This window comes from Lissotriton helveticus, chromosome 8 (genome assembly GCF_964261635.1).
Source record: "Lissotriton helveticus chromosome 8, aLisHel1.1, whole genome shotgun sequence".
NCBI lineage: Eukaryota > Metazoa > Chordata > Amphibia > Caudata > Salamandridae > Lissotriton > Lissotriton helveticus.
Window position 1 is genome coordinate 337,153,835 of NC_136069.1, and position 19,593 is coordinate 337,173,427.

The following is a 19,593-nucleotide window of genomic DNA, read 5'->3' on the forward strand; positions in this document are numbered from 1 at the left end:
GTATCTTGTAGGTGTTTGGAGGGTCAATCTGGTTCCAACTACTTGAGCCAGAGTCTTGGGGTATGACCCGGTACTGGGCTTGTCCAACAAGTCGGTAAAATTAGTATATGTTGCAACAGCCATAGCTCGATCCCTCTTACTCCAAATGGGCGAACACAGATAATCCCCTCAATGAAGGATTGACTTCAAAAAATTAGACGAGTTAGAACTAGTGAACAGCTATATATAATACGAACTGGGGGGAGTCAGGAAATTTGAGAAACTCTGGGGACAATATTTCCAATCTGAAGACGTTGGAGTAGTTTAAAAGGGGAATGATCAAATAAGTTAAGCTCTTCCCCCGATCCTATTGTAGGTACTATATGAGCAATTCTCCCTCTTCTTATCTGGTTTTAAGTCAACTGCATTTATAGTATTTATAATATTCTTTGCTTTGATGATATTTTCTCATCGTAAGATGTTACACCCTGTGTATTTATTATATTAATATAATATAAAATTATATATGTATTGAAGACTTCTATGTGCAATTTATGATGATTGTTTACTGTAATTTATATCTATGATATTGCAACATCTGGATCCTAATAAAAATAATAATAAAAAAAGAGTAAAGGTTGCTTGAACATGGAAATAATTTTCCTTTAGTGGGGTTGGCAACCAGGGTGGCTCAGATGCCGACGTCAAGGGAAGACTCGACAAAGCAAGGCCTGACTTCATTCAGCTAAAGAAGACCTGGAGCTCCAAGGACATAATGCAGCAAACCAAGACCAGGCTTTTTAACACCAACGTAAAATCGGTCCTTCTGTATGGAGCAGAAACTTGGAGGAAAACAGTGACCACCACCAACAAAGTCCAGACATTCATCAACAGCAGCTGTCTGAGGAAAATCCTCCTAATCCACTGGTCAAACAACATCAGCAACAACAGCAGACTTTAATACTCCCTGATCATGAAAAGACGCTGGGGCTGGTTAGGTCATACCCTTGACACGCCTGCATCAAACACCACCAGGCAAGCCCTTAATTGGAACCCTCAAGGCCTCAGGGCTGGCTGCAGGGAGATGGTTTAAACCTGGAGTCAGATTGAAAGAAAAGCCCAGGACAAAGATGGCTGGAGAGTCTTGGTTGAAGGGGGGTTATAGGTACAAGTAAATAAGTAGGGTAGAGGAAGATACATGATTTTTTGATGTCCTCTACAATTTTCTTGTGGACATTTGCAAAGCCATTTCAGAAAGAACTGCTACTCCCCTGACCTGAACATGAGTATTGTTAGAAATTGGGTCTGTAGTTAGGAAAGGAAGGCACCCTGTTCACCGCTCTAGTCGGGGTAAGTCAAATACACCCCCTAAATTAACTTGTGCTCACCCTTTGGTAACTTGGCACAGAGAAGGTAGGTTTAACTTATGAGACAATGTGTAAAGTATTTGTGCAACACTTATTGCAGTAAAACTGTGAAAAACACCACACAATAATAATCCAAACCTGGACCTTGGATTATAAAACAAAACGAGATCAGAAAGACAAACATCCAATAAATAGACCCAGAGTTATGAATGTTTAAAGAATAAATTGTAAAATAGCTCCTAAAAGTGAAAAGCACCAACTGCAGACATCTGGTTACGCTAGTCCGGGGCAAAGTCAAAAGTTACATCCGACCGCGATGGAGCGCGGGTAGCATACAAGTAGTGGATTGGGCCTGGTCTGTGCTTACCTTGGGACCTAGGACATTTTTGAAAGTCTTTGAGAAGGTGGAAAATCAGCAGGGCAAGGCTGCAGGAATGTCCGAAGTGGGAGCGCTGTTGCCGGATAGCAGTGGAGCAAAGCCACAGTGAAAATCTTTACCTTCGGACTTAGTCGTTGAGATGGAAGTAGAAAGTCTCCAGCGGGACAAAGCATACGACTGTATATGAAGACAGTTCCACGAGGTCAGATACTCCTCTGGCAAGGGGGAGATTAAACAGATTTTCTGCTGTGGAGAAGAATGTAACAGGAGAAGTTTCAAAGTCAATCTGACCAGTGATTCACCTCAGGAAGATAGGCAAACAAGTTGGTCCCAGTCTCCTTCTGGTTCTCAAAGCACTTTTTGCCCAAATTGTGTCCCCATTTTTGTAAATTGGCCATCTGGGCACCTTTAACACCACAACCAAGGGTCCAGGAGTGGATGGGGACCTCTTTGTGTTTCAGGACTCACTCAGGCTGGGTACAGGTGCTGGATGCTGGGAGCCTGTTATGTCCCTGTGACTCTGAATAAGAGACCTGCAAATTAGCCCTTGGAGGAACCTCTGTTAGTCCTGGGGACAAGGACAGGACAAGATGCAGGGCTCAACAGCAGGGCTGGCCTCTGAAGATTCAAGGCAGGCAGCAAGGCAGTCCTTTCAGGTACAGCAGCGGACTGGTAGAGTGCACAGCACGTCACAGCAGCAGGCAGTCCTCTGAGAAACCTTTCTCAGGTTCAGTAGTCAACTGAGGAGTGGGTATGAGCAGTGGCGGCTGGTAGGGAACAGTGGCAGGGAGGGTTTTTTTTTGAAAAAAAAGAAGACTTACCTTGTCGTCGCCGGTCACCAGCCACAGCCTCTTCTCCATCCTCGCTGTTCTCCTGGCTCCCGGCAGCACCCAGGCCCCCCAAAGTCAATCACGACGCTTCTGTCACCATGACAGCAGCATCGTGATTGGTCTGAGCGCCATGGCTCAGCGTTGAGACTGGGACTGGGGGTTGTGCATGTTCTCCACCCAGGCTGTACAATATAGCCGGTGGAGAACATGTTAACTGCACATGACAGTTTTGCCGGCACAAGACAGCCGGCCAAACCGTCAGGCTCACTTGGTGCAGCAGCAACCACTCCTCCCTCTCCCTGTGCCAAGCCCGCCCAACCTAGCTTACTTCCTACAGAAGAAGAAAATTATAATAACGTAATGTTATTAACGTTGCGTTATTATAATTTTCTTTTTCCACTTAGTGGGCCGATGCACCTCCGTCTTGGCGGAGGAGCCACCCCTGGGTCTGAGAGCCCTACTTTTATACCCAGGTGCCCTGCTCCCAGAAGTTAGGAGAAGTTTCTGGAAAGGTCCTTGAAGTTCTGTGAGTTTCCTGCCTTCCCTACCCTGGCTCCAAGCTAGCTGCACTGAAAATACAGGATTGTTAAGCTTATTGTGGGGAGACCGGGTAATAGCCTATTCAGGTGCAAGTGGGGTTGAGCTCAGCTCTGACCCCATCCTGCCAGTTGATGGGCCAGTCAAGCTCTGCTAATCTCACTATTGTGTGACTGTCTAGATGGAATTCATAAAGTGTATCAGCTGCACCAATTCTTGTGATCCTAAGACAGTCTGCTGGCACAAAGGGCTACGGGCAGGAAAATGGCAACTTTCTAAAAGTGACATGTTTAAAGTTGTAATCATAAATCTAACTTTCCCATTAAAGAGTATTAATTATCACAAGTCCAAAGGTACAAAACCCAACTATTCTATTCCTTCTCAGTCGGGAATTATACTTCATAGTATTATGGAATGTCCAATGTTAACCTATGAGAAGGGTAGGCCTCATAGTACTGAAAAACGAATGTGGGAGTTTTTCACTACCAGAACATGTAAAACTACAAGTTACATGGCCTGCCTTTTACTTACAGAGCACCCTGCTATGGGATACCTAGGGCCTACCTCAGGGGTGACATATGTAATATAAAGGGGAGTTTAAGGCTTAGCAAGGGGTTTTAAATGCCACGTCGACATGGCAGTGAGTCTGCATATATAGGCTCCACAGTGGCCGATCAGAGACATGTTTGAAGGGCTACTTAAGTGGGTGGCACTATCAGTGCTGCAGGCCCACTAGTAGCACTTAATTTACGGGCCCTGGGCACACACAGTGCACTTTATTTGGGACTTATAAGTACATTAAACATGCCAATTGAGCATACATAAATGTTACCATGTTTTAGGGAGAGGAGAGCTCACATGCACTTTAGCACTAGTTAGTGATGGTAAAGTGCCCAGGGTCCTAAAGCCAACAAAATTGAATTCAGCAAAATGGGGAGGAAGAAGGCAAAATGTTTGGGGGTGACCCTGCAGAAAGGGCCATTTCCAACAACTATCCTACCATGAATTCTCAAAACCATGCAAGAAGCTGGGTTATTCATATTCATTAGGAGCAGGCAATGTAACCTCCAGGCTAAGCTACTAGCTTCATCCTCTCACCCCTTCCTGTTAATGAGTATGTGAAGAGTGAAGATATGTGCTGCTCAGCATACATGTCTATAAACTAAATCCAAAAGAAGGACTTATCATTTGGAACTAACTTCACTAATTGAGATTCAGGGTACCTACATAGTGTCATCATGCCAACGCTCTGCAATCTTTTCAGCCGACAAAGGGAGACAAGAGCTGGGCACGCGCCCAGCATCGTGAATGGGAGAGGGAGAGGGAGAGACAAGAACTGGCCACGTGCCGATTTGGTCGCGCGCCTCGTAGCAGCCGATGTGCACGCTTACGGCAATGGCGTCTCCGCCACGCGCCACAGCCCCATGATGCGCGCTTCCCATATATGCTGGGGGCTGACGTCACGTGAGTATTGCATGCTCTCTTTGCTTTCGGCGCGGGCCCCGGGGCGGCGGACGGTGTGTGGTGATGTTACTGGTGGTGCCTGCGCCGGTGACTGGAGAGGAGCGGAGGTCGGGAGGAGGACTCTTGAGGTGAGTGCAGTGTGCGGCTAGCACGTCGTTGCCCCGGGAGCGCTGTGCCGCTTCCCTTGCTGGTAGACTGGGTGTGCCTGGAGCCGTCGCTGCCGGAGGGCTAACAGCCGCAGCCAGCCGTCGATTTCTGGCTCTTGGACTTCCCGACCCTGTTAATACACCCCCCCGCCGGAGGAGGCCGCCCCCCTCGGGCCTCCTCTTCCCCTCTGGCACGGGCAAGTGGTGCCTGTTCCGTAGAGACGCCCGGGTTCTACTGGGACACCTCAGCCGATGCCCGCTCTACGCCATGCTCTTAGACCTGCGCGGCACGGCCTCCGCTGCGGCTCTGCCCCGCCTGCTCGGCAGCTGTCCCCTCTCCCTGGCTGCGGTCGCTCGGGGCCTCTACGCCCACCGCGGGGTGCACCCGCTGCACGACCTGCTGGGGCGCCCGGTGGGGGAGATCTCCTTAGGATACCGCCTAATGATCTTGGGGGGCGGTCTGCTGCGGCACATCAGCCCCGCCACCCCGCAGGAGAAGGCCTGGGAGCCGCCTACCCTGACCGAGCTAAGGCCTCCCGTCGAATCCTCGCGAGAAGAGCTCCCACGCTTAGAGCTGCACGGCGAGCTGTCATCTGAGGACAAGATAAGTGTACACAGACCAGTCCAAGAACCCCCAAAGACAAACCTAGCCAAAGAACAGCAGCAGCGGCGGGTGTCTCCGACATTGCAAGCAAGCTTGGACAGCTGCCTTTGCTTAATGCCCTCCTGCTGGAGCTGTCTCTTCTAAACAGCGACTCCACCGGCCCCGGCCCGCAGAGGCAGCATCCTTGTATCCATTCGCAGCTGGCCTGGCTGTACCGGCCTACCGAATAACCCTCTGCGCCCCTACCACTCTAGACAAAGGTAGGCAGAGGTCACCAACCCCCAAGCTGAAAAGGAACCGATCGGACATGTCGGTGCACCCACACACAACCACACACACACAAAACCACACACACCACCACAAACACAACCACACACACAACTAGACACACAACCACAACCACACACATAACCACACACACACAACCACACATACAGCCACACACAGAACCACATCGTCAGTGCACACTTTCACCAAGCACAGACACCATCAGTCATCAGTGCACGCTTTCACTGGGCACAAACACCACCAGCGCACAATTTCATCAAGCCCACACATACCACCAGCCATCAATGCACGCATTCATCAGACACACACTACCAGCCGTCAGTACACGCTTTTACCAGGCACACACACCACCAGCCGTCAGTGCACGCTTCCACCAGGCACACACACCACCAGCCGGCAGTGCACACTTCCACCAGGCATACACACCACCAGCCATCAGTGCACAATTTCTACAGACACACACACTACCAGCCATCAGTGCACATATCAATTGTTAACGTATCCACAATTAACTATTGTAGCAACCGCAGTATGGTGCACTTTACTTTTAAACCTATTTATCAAAAGCGCAGCATGCCACCATTGCTACAAAAATAGATACAAATTGTTTTGGGCTACAATTTATAGACTTTTGTTGCAGTTGGTGTTGCAATATTTAGCAATGCCAATAGCTCAAACTTAATTAACCCGAGACCTATTGCATTGTAAATGCGTGTTTGTTTATATGGTTTGTGCTGATGGTTGACTATCAAAGAACATAAAACAAACAAGTCGCCTCATTTGTTTCCCAGCTTACCATCTTGTCTGTTGCATCAGCGGAGCTTCCTTTTACAACAGTGATTCTCACGTGATGTTTCTTCTCTATCCACTGCTGAATCTGTTTGGTTTTTGTCTCTATATCATGCGTTGCAATACCCGCAGAAAATCTCAGTTCCTTTATTTGGACTGCTCCTGCAAGAAGGACAAAAACAATATGCCTAAGGACAATCAGACAGTGTCACGACATTTAAGGGGATTGTGGATATTTCAAAAGCAAAACCATTCACATACCAATGACTAAAGTTATGTTTATTTTAAAGACAATCTTTGAGATAAATGAAAGAAGGATGAGTATTCTACAGCGCACAGCTACTCAGACAGAGTGTCCCAGCACTGTATAGGTGACTCAAAGTGGAAAGGATGTGTGGGCCACTGATCTTTTGTTTCTACCAAATGTACCGGGTAGAGACCTTCGCTCCTCCTCAAAGAATTTGCTTGTGGTACCTCGTTTTCGCAGGAATAAGTGGGGTGGTAGGGCTTTTTCCTCAGTCGCTCCTGAGCTATGGAACACTCTCCCTTGCGAAATTAAATCTAGGCCCTCCGCTCTGCTGTTCCGAAAGGCCTTGAAAACTTGGCTTTTTGCTAGGGCGTACCCGTAGTTGCTTTATATTTGTTTTCATGGTTTTGTTGTTAGGCACCTTGATGCCTTCGGGCTTAGTTGCGCATTATAAGATTTCCTTTATTTCTTCATTTTATTTCTAATGGCTGAACAGGAGAGTTTTCAATTCCTTTTCAAATTTGACTTCATCTGGAATAGCCCTCATCAGTTCAGGCTGCGGATTTCATTTACTGGCTGCCTTAACCGCATCGGTGCGGCGCATATTTCCGCTGTGCGCTAAGCGCAAACGGAAACCTATGCGTTCATGACGAGCTCAGCTCGTCATGAGCGTACAAGAGGTGTACCTCATGACGAGCTGAGCTCGTCATCAGCATCGAAGGGGTTAACAGTGAAGAAAGAACCTCCCCTTTGTTGCCTTCTGTAGCGGGAAACCACAATTAGACCGGCATTGCTAGAGCACAGGGGTTTCCCAGGGTTGTATTTAATTATTTTGTTCAGGTATACAGGTCCTTTATTGTAGAGGGGTTGGTGCGTCAGGGTCAGCGCTTAGTACACTATATTTTTTCAAACTGGTAGTCAGTGGAGTCTCTCCCAAAATACTGATACGGATGTATATTTTGGTATTTTATACAGTAGGCGGACCACCATATTCTGCACAACTTGTAACTGCTGAATCAGATATTCAGGGAGGCCCTGGTATAATGCATTAGCATAGTCGAGCCTGACCACTGTGACTTGAGCATCATGCGGAAGCAGGTAAAGAAACTTCTTTGCATGTGAAAAATCCAGACACAAGTTTTAACTACTGCTGATACCAGTGCATCAAATGAAAGTTGGGCATCAAACATGACGTCCAGGCTTATGGCTGAAGTTGTGAGAGGGTGCGGGGGAGAGAACCATGTCAGGCCAGGCTCCAACCCATCCTGGAAGGGGATATGGCCCAAACATCATGATTTTTCTTGAATCTAGGTTACATTGCGATTTGTTGGCCTTCAGCCAGTCAAGCAAGACTACCATACAGTGAGCAAATGCATCCTTTGCAATTACAGAATCTCCATCATATGTGAGCAGGAGTTTGGTATCATCTGCATATGAGATGACCTTGCTTTTAAAGGATTCAACTAAAGGGAACATATAAATGTTGAAGAGAGTGGGATTTAGGGAGGAGCCTTGTGGCACTCCGCACTTTAACTGTTTTGCTCCTGAGGCATACGATTTCATCCAAACCATCTGCGCACGTATCTCAAGGAAGGAGCCCAGCCAACAAAAGACAGAACCTGTCACACCCAGATGTTGTATTCTATACAGCAAGATGTTATGGTCTACTGTATCAAATGTGGCTCCAACACGGGTCCAACAGCACCAGAGCCACATAAACACCTGAGTACATGCTGGTTTTGATGGACTCAGAGACCTCTAATAATGTGGTCTTGGTGCTGTGGCGGGCTCTGAACCCTGATTGGGAGGGATGGAGCAGGTTGTTCTCAGTCAGAAAGGTGGTAAGTTGTTCATTTACCCACCTATCTAGGACCTTTGAGGCTGCTGGGAGCAGAGACTCGTCTAAAATTCACCAGAGATTTAGGGTCGACGTTGGCCATTTTCAACAGGGGAATCACATTAGCTCTTTTCCAATCCTCTGGAATGACTACTGAGCAGAGTGAGATGGCAAAAAGCTCCAAATACGTTGGTGTGACAATATCTGGGATGGACCTTAGAATATAAGAGGATATTAGATCCATTGGAGACCTATGTTTATGTTTATGTTTGTATCATTTTTAGAGCGCGCAAATACCCGGGGGTGTCTCGGCGCTTGAGTTCAGAACCATCGCTGAGATGATAAGTTATGCTGGGGGAACAGCCATGTTTTTAGCTTCTTCCTGAAACTGAGAAGGGTTGGAGCAGTCTTGATGTGGAGGGGCAGTGTGTTCCAAAGTTTAGATGAAGAAATAGTGAAACACCTATCACCCCAGTGGACAGTTCATGAAGGAGGTTGATACTTCCTCCACAGACACAGCCTGGAATCATCGGCGGAGCCTGATTTAACGCAGACTTGAGGTAATTTCGTAAATAATGTGCAACAAACTATCAAATACACTTATGTACATACTGTAGTGAAAATATTGTGGTGTCTGTGGTGGGATTTGTGGGCACAGATATTGAAAATCCACTTCCTCCTTTGTAAGTACCACCTTGAGCTTCTTGAGTATGTGTTGCAATTTATTGAATTCTAGTGAACTGTGCTCTCCTATGTCTTGATGCATCTGCAAACACATTTGACACACCTTGTGGGTAGGGTTGCTTATGCCGGGATACCAGTTTGCTGCTCTGGCTCATTAATGCTATGATTTAAGATAGGACTGATTTGATATGATGGCCTTCACTTACCTCTTGTCAGCATACTAAAAATGTAATAGTAATAATATCACAAACCACAGAGCGGGAAGCAATACAAACGCTATACCTAGCAGTTATGAAAGAATTTCGTATCAATATACCTAAAAATATTTTTTTATAAATGTGATCGGGCTGGCAGTCAACAGCAATTGCACAATGTTGTGTAAAAGGTATAAAACTAAGAGCTAGCCTCACAAGACTGGCCAGTATTCAGATTAATAAAATTCCTCCAAGGTAACAACAAAATCCCAACTCTTTCTGTCATACATTAGTCAGGAAGGCAATAGGCAATTGTTGTAGCTGTGAGTCGTAAATCAAATATTTTCATTTAAGAGAATGCTAATGAGTGTCTAATTAATGAGCGTCTGGTGCTGATGCCTTCAGTTACCAAGCCGTGATTCAAGCACTCAGGGCAGTAGAGGAAAAAATTTAGTGGCATGGTCAAGACAACATCTTCCCCCGAGAATCCATAATATGAATTATATCCGAGTTTAAATAAAAATTTAAAAAAACTTTTCTTTCTTGTTTTTTACAGTTGCACAAAGAATTCTTTTTTCAAACCACTTAGTTACACCCACAAGTGCAGATTATGATGACGTATTTTCCAGTTATAATAATAAAAAAAAATAAAAAAAGGACTCCCTGAACTGCACATCCAATTATTATACTCTACCACTAATGCGGGTAGATCATATTACGTGCTTCCACTGAGTGAGAAATTATTGTTTAGCAAGAGAACATCCAAAACGCACTAACCCTTCAGCGGTCATACCTGGACAAAAAGAAAGAACAAAAGGCCTTTACACCTGTAACCACATACAGCAAGCATTATTGGGTGCGTGGGTTACCAATCTATTCCCCCAGTCAGACTCTCATTACAGGCTATTGAAGTTTTCAGTTTCCTTGTTCACAGTAAATACCTCATTGTCCCTTATATGTGACATATCTGTGTACCAGTTGATGCCAGTAGCCCATTTCAACTGGTTCAAACACCCTACCTGTAACTCCTTACCTTCATCCTCCTACAGCCATCTCAGAAGTAGTTAAACAAGAAGCTTTCTGGGAAGGAAGAGGGGCAGCGAAGTGGTAACTTGCATCCATCACAAAGCATGAAGATCTACTGTCACCAGGGCCATACTGGCAACTACAAGCAGCCCTGGACTAAATATGAATATCGCCCTTTTCCATGCTGCACCCAGCGATCAAGCGAGCAGAGTGACTGCAACTCTCCCCAAATGGCTCGAAATCATCCCATATAAAATGGCTCCTAATCCAAAATCTTCACAGGGACTTGGGGAGCTCAATTAGTATTACATTACATTAGTGGTGTAGCGTGGATTACCATCGCCGGGGGCAACATTTTATAAAAAAGTATTGCACCCCCTAACACGTGGACCGTCAGATCAGGAAGTAAGAACGGTCCACAGGTTAGGTGGCGCAAGACCTTTTAAAATTTTGCACCCCTAAGAATTTTGCTCTCAGGGCAACCACCCCTGTGGACAACACTACAATGCTTCAAGGTCTGCCACATGAGCAAGAAGTAATATTTCTCAGCAGCAAATCGTGACTACAAAACTTTTTTACACTGAGTTACTAAACACCCCTCACACAAATGTGCGCAAGAGCTGATTTACAGTTAAAATAATAACATGGGAAATCTGCAAGAAATGCACTTTAAAGAAGTCATCCATTAGGAAGGTCAGGTATCTCTCAACATGTGCAACACAATTTGACAAGAAGGACTGCTTTGTTCATGTGGACAGGCAAAATGTTGTTTTCACACAGCCGCGATCCAGGAAAATAATGGGTGGATGACAAGCACACACCTTTACCATGGATATAACAGAGTCTGTGGAGAACATAATGTTTCTTGGAATCCATTTTGATAAAATTTGGAGGCGAGAGCTACAGAAACCTAAGATGTACTCTAGCATTAGAAAGCACGATGAAATGATGACTGTTTGCCTGTGCAGTCTGAGCAATGGCAAAAAAGAAGCAGCTGCTGCCTACCTAATAGAGGCTTGTAGAAGTGATCTGGGCATAGCAGATCTCACCGTAGTCACCAAAGTAACGTTCTGAAACCATCCCCGATGAAAGAAAGGCATTGTTAATCTCGCTGACAAACTAACTGCCTATTGTAATATCATATGTAATATTTGAACAGAAATCTATTAAAGTCAATTAATTATAAAATATAAGTCAAGTGTACAATAAACTGCTAAAAACGACCAACTTAAATTAACCTATCGTCTTAGATATTAAATGTGAAATGTACATGATTAATTATCTCACTAATAAATGTACACGGTCTGGAAGCCTAATGCCCAAAATATCATACTTGATAGAATGAGAGTTGATAGTAATCAATTAAGTACTAGTTAATTATTCAAATGTATACCGTGAAGACTCAAAGAATATATGCCGTTAATGGAGTTTGTGCCAAATGTGAAAAATTGAAGGGCTACACGTTATTACAATGACACTTACTGACACCACTGTCTGAGACAGGGGGTTTTAACAAAAGGGTTTGCTTCCTTTCTTGTACAATCGGGTACCAGTGCCCGTTGTTGCATTCTCAAGGAAAGTGACACATTAAGGTCTGCATGAAACCAGAATACACAAGTTTGGCAGCATGCTGGGGTGTGGGCGTGTACTTTCAAACACTAAAAGGCATTCTGGAAGCAACTAGTTTGGATAGGCTATGACCAGTCTTTAGCAGAAATACTAAAATGATTATAAGCATGCCTGGACCGGTAATTGTGCATTAACTGTCGTGAAGTTGTGTAGTCAGTTTATGGTTGATAAAAAACAGCTTAATCTGACACTACACACGTGCAGAGTATGTCGAAATGCCCAGTCAGAAGGTAACAGCTCTGGTCTCAGAATTCTATGGGCAGACATGTTGGTGGAAGACCAGTCATGAGAAAGTGTCCTTCATTTATTATAGCCTGAGGGCCGGACGTAGGCCTGTTCCAGCGTTAACAATGGAGTGGGCCCTTAATGGCCGGTACAGCCCACTACGGAGGGCTCTAAGGCTATTATAACATTTTGCCTCTAGAGGGCAGAATGTTCTAATTTGTAAAAAAATAATTTTTTTTAAAAAATAGGTCCTCACGGAGCCCAAAGGGGGTTGAAATCTCCTCGTGTTCCGTGAGTCCTTTGTTCACAGCAACAGCTGTTAACCCACATTGTAATGTTGATGCTTTGGGGCTTCTACCGGCCATTAGAAGCCTGGAGCCCTTTATTGTCTTCAATGGAGCCCTCAACATTCCAATGTTCTAATCTGGGTTTATAAATTTGCGGACACAGATCATTAAATCCATCCGTAAATCTCGACTTTGACGGTCCATTATATATTCAAGGAACAGAACGGGTCTACAATATTACTGAGGTAACTTTTCACTCAGATATGATAATTCCAGAACTGTGTCGAAGACATGAGCTCAGGTAGATCCAACAAATGTAAAAGTGACTCACCGATAATAGAACACATTACGTTTGGTAGGGCGTTTAAGAGAGATGTAATTCAGTGTAATTATGAGTGACATTTCAAGGACTGTGGTTGACACTTTCTTGCAAGCAAAAGCAATCAATGAAGACGAGAGAAACATATAAATATCAATAATTAACCTCCATTTGAGCAACAAGAAACGCTAAGAAGGTCTTTAAAGTTTCTTAAAGCAGCAAAAATGGAAGGGTGATAACTTAGTGTAGCCAACATCTTGAGCAGGACTTTAGCTTTGCTCACCAACGTCATCGTATTACGCGGTAAAAGTAATCGGTACTCCAGATTTTGAGATATGAGGTTTGGTTTGTAAAGTAAGCATGCTTATATTTATGTGCGTTAGAAAACCTCTGAGATTGTGCGGCTTTCTCCTTTCACGTGTACGTCAGCCTGAGCCACAGTTTCACTAGTTAAAATTATATAATATTTTTAACATGCACTCAAGGAATAGGTCTTTCATGTTAACAGAATTAGCAGCACTTTGTCACTTAAAGATTTATGGGGTGCTGCTGTACTACTCTCACCCCTACTTTCAGTGCCACTCCTAGGGCTGTGTGTAGCTCGTCCATCTGTGTTAGGGTGTGTGAGATCTCCACATCTGATTAAGTCTTCTGGGGATTGGGGGAGGCAATGTTTCAGACTACACACCAAAAGGGCTTCCTTGGAGCGGAGAGTTCTTGAAGAATGGTGGCTGTGGTTGAGAGGTGCCAGTGCGGATCTCAGCTGCTATAATATAAATCAATTATCTAGAGCCACTGTAGCTGAGCTCGCTGGCCAGCCCGCAGAGGCACAATTCCAGCACAGCACGAGGAGACAAGCAGTGAGCTACAGGCTCATGCTGATGCACGTTCAGCTTTAAATTAAATATATTGAGAATGAGACCTAAGTAAATGTGTGCCACAGCCGTGACGAGTCTCCGGCAGCCGGCCCCACTGTCAGCTGAGCAGAGAGCTGCACAGAGGATAGCAGTTATTAATCATGATGCTAGTTTGAGGTGCAACTGGACTTTTATTATGTGCTTGTACTTTAAGTCCAGCTAAACCCAACCGCAGCTCAGAGAGTAGTTAGAGGAGCTTCTTTCAGGATAGAACATGAAGCAGCAACAGCAACTGCCTGCCGTCCCGTGTCTCGCACTCCTTGAGAAATACCATCAGCCCCGTGTCCCCAGTGCCCCTCCCACTGCTGATATCTGAAGCCTGCAATGCCACAAGCATCAGCGTCCTGGGTCCTTGGTGAGATAAACGAACAGATGAAGGCTATATTCTCAGCCTGTTCCGTTTGGCCGATGCTCACCGCCAGCCCGCTGTATTGTTTACCCTCGTATCATGATGTGTCTGCTGAGTGGAGCACTGTTCAGGCTGACACTTTAAAATTACATTTTTAGGTCTCGTCCTCGAGACCTATTGCCGCCGAGTTGCCTCTCAAGGGAGACAGACCGGGAACGAGCGGCGATATTGGTGTGTGGCCGCGCACGTCCAGCCCGGCGCCGCGCACATCTCCTGTGCCACATTCACTACAATCGCGCATGCACTCACACAGCCACACTCACGCATGCATAAACGCATACACACACACACGCATGCACACACACACGCAGGCACAATCGCGCGCGCACACCATCCCCCCCTACAACTAACCCGCCCGCCCGCTCCCCTCACCAGGCTACAGGCTCCGTCACTACAAAGACAACGTCGGAAACGTCAAATGTTTCACTAATCCCAGAAAACAAAACTCTGTGCGTGAAGCCGAAGGTATTGATCGTGTCCCCGAGGATAGCTTCCCTTTGATCCTCCTGTTATCCTAGGACCTAGGACATGAAGCGGGAAAACTTCTCTATACAAAAGGATTTCGGTTGTTTTGACTACAATTACATGTGCCACGCCACCAACCTGTAAATCTGCACAAATTGCGTAGTAGGACGAGCTCTTTTCGTCTCCCCCAGGCGTTGCAGGAAGAGCAGACTGTACCAACGCGCATGCGTGTTCGCTTCAGAGAGAAGTACTTCATGCACTCTCAGCAAGTAGACGTAGACGCGCACGTTAACGACGAAGGACTAGAATTGTGTATCGATAAACCCAGCAGAGGAGGATATCAGTAGTCCGTCTTCTGTTTGGGAAGAGAGAAAAGGTTTTCTCATTGGTCATTAATTGGAGTGGGCGGATAGAGGCACCGCCCAATCATAGGCATTGACTGTATGTCAATTCAGGGAGCCCTGGGACAGGTTACCGGTGGTGCTGGACTACCGCGCCCAGCGCCAGACCCCCTGCCCCTCGCGCTGCCCAGCCCCCCCGCACTACCTACGATGCTGCCACCCTCCTAGCCCTTAATCCCGGCCGCGCCCCCAACTGCGTCCAAGCCGCTCCTGGACACACCCATGGACCGTTCTCCTGCTTCTCCTGCAAATTTCGCGGCACCGACAACATCTCCGCTACGACCACACCACTGACTCCCGACCCCAACCACCTACAATGCATCCTTCTCAACACCCGCTCGGTCCACAGGCACGCCATTGACCTTTGGAACCTACTAGACACCATCTCTCCTGACGTCGCCTTCCTAACGGAAACATGGATGAACGCTTCCTCCGCCCCTGACATCGCCATCGCTATCCCTGACGACTATAAGATCACACGCAAGGACCGCACCGACCATACAGGAGGAGGAATCGCTATCGTCCATAAGAAATCCATCCGCATCTCTACCAGCTCCGACGCCAACCTCGCTAACTCCGAACACCTTCACTTCCAGATCCACATCGACCCCAAGACAACTCTTAGAGGCACCCTCCTCTACAGACCTCCAGGACCCCGCGCAAAATTCAGTGAAGACATCACGGACTTCATCACCCCACACGCGCTCCCCTCCAAAGACTACATCCTTCTGGGAGACCTCAACTTCCACCTTGAAAAGATCAACGACCGCAACACCGCCACCCTCTTAGACAACCTCGCCAACCTCGGACTTAAACAACTAGTCACTTCCCCCACCCACATCGCAGGTCACACACTCGACCCCATCTTCACCTCCAGCAACCATGTCTCCTTCAGCCACACTACGGATCTCCTCTGGACTGACCACAGCTGCGTTCACTTCACCTACAACAAGCCGAAACCCATCATCCACCTCCAACCAACTCTACAAAGAAACTGGAACAAAATCACCACGGATCAGATCTCCACATCGCTCCTTCGAACCTCCCCAGCCCTCTCTTCTAACGCCAACGAAGCCGCCTCCAACCTCACCCTTTGGTTATCCAACACCGCCGACACCTTAGCACCACTGAAAAAACGTCAACACAAACTTGGCAACAAGAAGGCCTCATGGTTCAACGATGATCTCAAGAAGTCCAAGAAACTGTGCCGCTCCCTTGAAAAGGCCTGGAAAAAAGACCCATCCACCAGCAACAAGGACGCCTTCAAAAGCGCCACCCGTACTCACCACCAACTGATCCGAAAAGCCAAGAAAACAGCATTCAAGGATCGACTTGACAACAACGCCCACAACAGCAAGGAACTTTTCAACATCGTCAAGGAATTTTCCAACCCCTCGGCCAACTCCAACGACATCACCCCCTCTCAAACCCTCTGCGACTCCCTAGCCTCTTTTTTCCACAACAAGATTGCTGACATCCACAACAGCTTTGACAACCAACCCGGAAGCCAACCCACCCTACCATCTGCTGACCATCTACCCCCCGTAAATACCCTTAACGCCTGGAACCCAATCTCCACTGAGGACACCATCCGCCTGATGAATTCCATCCACTCTGGATCCCCCACAGACCCATGCCCTCACCACATCTTCAACAAAGCAGACTCCGTCATAGCTCCGCACCTCCGAGACGTCATCAACTGCTCCTTCAACTCCGCTACCTTCCCAGAAGACTGGAAACACGCTGAACTCACCGCCCTTCTGAAAAAACCCACAGCGGACCCCACCGAACTCAAAAACTACCGCCCCATCTCGCTTCTTCCATTCCCGGCCAAAGTCATCGAGAAAGCCGTCAACAACCAGCTCGCCGCCTTCCTCGAAGCCAACAAATCACTAGACCCCTCACAATCTGGCTTCCGAGCCAAACACAGCACTGAGACCGCCCTCATCGCAGCAACAGACGACATTCGAACTCTACTGGACAATGGAGACACAGTCGCCCTCATCCTCCTCGACCTCTCTGCAGCCTTCGACACAGTCTGCCACAGCACCCTTTTACAACGCCTCAGAAACATCGGAATCCAAGGAAAAGCACTGGAATGGATCACCTCGTTCCTCACCGGAAGAACCCAGAGAGTCCGCCTCCCACCATTCAAGTCCGAGGCCTCTGAAATCATCTGCGGCGTACCTCAAGGATCCTCACTCAGTCCCACCCTCTTCAACGTATACATGAGCCCCCTCGCGGCCATCGCCCGCCAACACAACCTCAACATCATCTCTTACGCGGATGACACTCAACTGATCCTTTCTCTCACCAAGGACCCCAGCACCGTCAAAACTAACCTACACGAAGGAATGAAAGAAGTCGCCGAATGGATGAAACAAAGCCGTCTGAAACTGAACTCAGACAAAACAGAAGTCCTCATCTTAGGTACATCCCCCTCTGCATGGGACGACTCCTGGTGGCCGGAAGCCCTCGGAAAAGCACCCATCCCGACAGACCACGCACGGAACCTTGGCGTCATCCTGGATTCTTCACTCTCAATGAACAGACAAGTCAGCGCCGTATCCTCTTCCTGCTTCAACATTCTTCGCATGCTCAGAAAAACATTTCGCTGGATCCCCTCCGAAACAAGGAAAACAGTCACCCACGCTCTAGTCACGAGCCGACTGGACTACGGAAACACCCTCTACGCAGGTACCACCGCTAAACTCCAGAAGAAACTACAACGAATCCAAAACGCCTCAGCCAGGCTCATATTAGACATCCCACGCAATGAACACATCTCTGGTCACCTTAAAGACCTCCACTGGCTACCCGTCAATAAGAGGATCACTTTCCGACTGCTTACCCACGCACACAAATCACTCTACGACATCGGACCAGATTGCCTCAACTCTCGAATGTCCTTCTACACCCCCTCCCGCCAACTTCGCTCTTCCAGCCAAGCCTTCGCCACTGTACTTCGCATCAACAAGACCACCATGGGAGGCAGATCCTTTTCTTACCTGGCTGCCAAAACATGGAACTCACTCCCCGCTTACCTTCGCCTCACCCAGAATCACCTAGCGTTCAGAAAGCAGCTTAAAACGTGGATATTTGACAAATAATCCTCCTCCCCTTCCTAAGCGCCTTGAAACCCTCTGGGTATGTAGTGCGCTATACAAATTTTATGACTTGACTTGACTTGACTCCAGCACCAGCCGCACCGATGCCTCCACGAGCATTGGAGCTGGGCTTCTCCTATCTTGGTCTATCGGATTTACGCTCATGCTCCCTGGTGTGCCGACTGTGCTACCGCCTGGTGCACGGCGACGAGAACGGGGAGGTGTGGCGGGGCCTATGTGCCCGGTGTCTAGGCGAGGAGGGTCTTCGGGGAGACGTGCTATGTGGACTGGACACGTACAAGAGCAAGGTGCGGGGATAGGAGCCAGTTGGCCGTTTTCTCACTGAATTGGGCAGAGGAGGCTGGGAAAGACCGACGACGTTCCATGAGCTTGGAATGTTTGCATTCTCCCTGCTCCTGAAGGCTAATTAATGAAGTGTACCGTGGTGGGTTTAGTATGGGCCTAGACGCTGCAAATCCGACATCACTGAAATGACCAGTGCATAAGGGAAGTCCCTCCAAGGGGCTTGAGCGATTACGTAATCGGGAGGAGGAAGAGGGGTTTGTATAGCCGTTGACAGCCATGCCAAGTGATGGCGCGGACACCCCAGAGATAGCATACAGAATAACAGTGACCTTGAACCATGAAGATTTCACACTTTATTCTTTGTGCATCTCGGTCGGTATAGCGGCATGACTTGCTGGCTTTACCTTGACCGATCACCATGTTTTGTAGTGTTTATGCCAATTTACTTTCCTTATGACACTGGGAACGAACATGCAGCTCGCGGAGATTACACCAGACCGCATCTATGTGTTGAGCGGAAGGGGGAATATGCAAATGATGCCGTTAAAGCAGAGCTAGAGTCACCATTTTAGCAGGAATGTGTCTGAAGTATGCAAATGAGTACTTTGGCTCTGCGGTTGACTTGCTTTTCTGCAAGGCCAAATATAGTTATGTTGTGGAATATTTTTATAGCTCAGCGTTTGCCAGTTACTTGGCCTACTGGGTATGTTTATTTGGCCTTTTGGTACTTTCTTCATAGAAAAGGTGCTGCTTGCGCATAACTACCATCTAGCTGTTTGAGAGTCAGCAAAACTTTACTTACTTTAAAAAGTTGAGACCTGTTTTTTCTTTCTTCTTCAAATACCGAGATAATTAACAAATTAGTGTTGCAGTAGGCTGGGGACTGCTTTAAGCAGGTAGCCCAAGCTGTCCTTGCTTGCTGCCATTATCATAAAGGTGTTTCAAAAGGTCTATCATTCCCTTTTAGTTCTCTTCACAGACATGTAGCATTTGGCTGTGTGTCAGAGCTCATGTTATATACGCAGAGTGGCTCCTTTCATCCAGGCCTCTCCAGCCACTGCCTGAAGAAAGTGCCGTTTTTATTTTGGATCAGGTGAGTGGAGTATTTCAGTCATTAGTTTGTTAGTGTACCTCCATAAAGAGTGATTCCCATTGCA

General features: G+C 47.1%; 1 protein-coding gene across 2 annotated transcripts in view; it reads right to left on the reverse strand.

Moving 5' to 3' along the window:
- Positions 1-19,593, reverse strand: part of MTIF3 (mitochondrial translational initiation factor 3) — a 150,790-nt gene that overhangs the window by 25,188 nt on the left and 106,009 nt on the right. For both annotated transcript variants that reach the window (XM_078657116.1, XM_078657115.1), the window contains exon 3: positions 6,391-6,545. In XM_078657116.1, the coding sequence (XP_078513242.1) occupies positions 6,391-6,545 (155 nt within the window). The remainder of the gene's footprint in view (positions 1-6,390; positions 6,546-19,593) is intronic.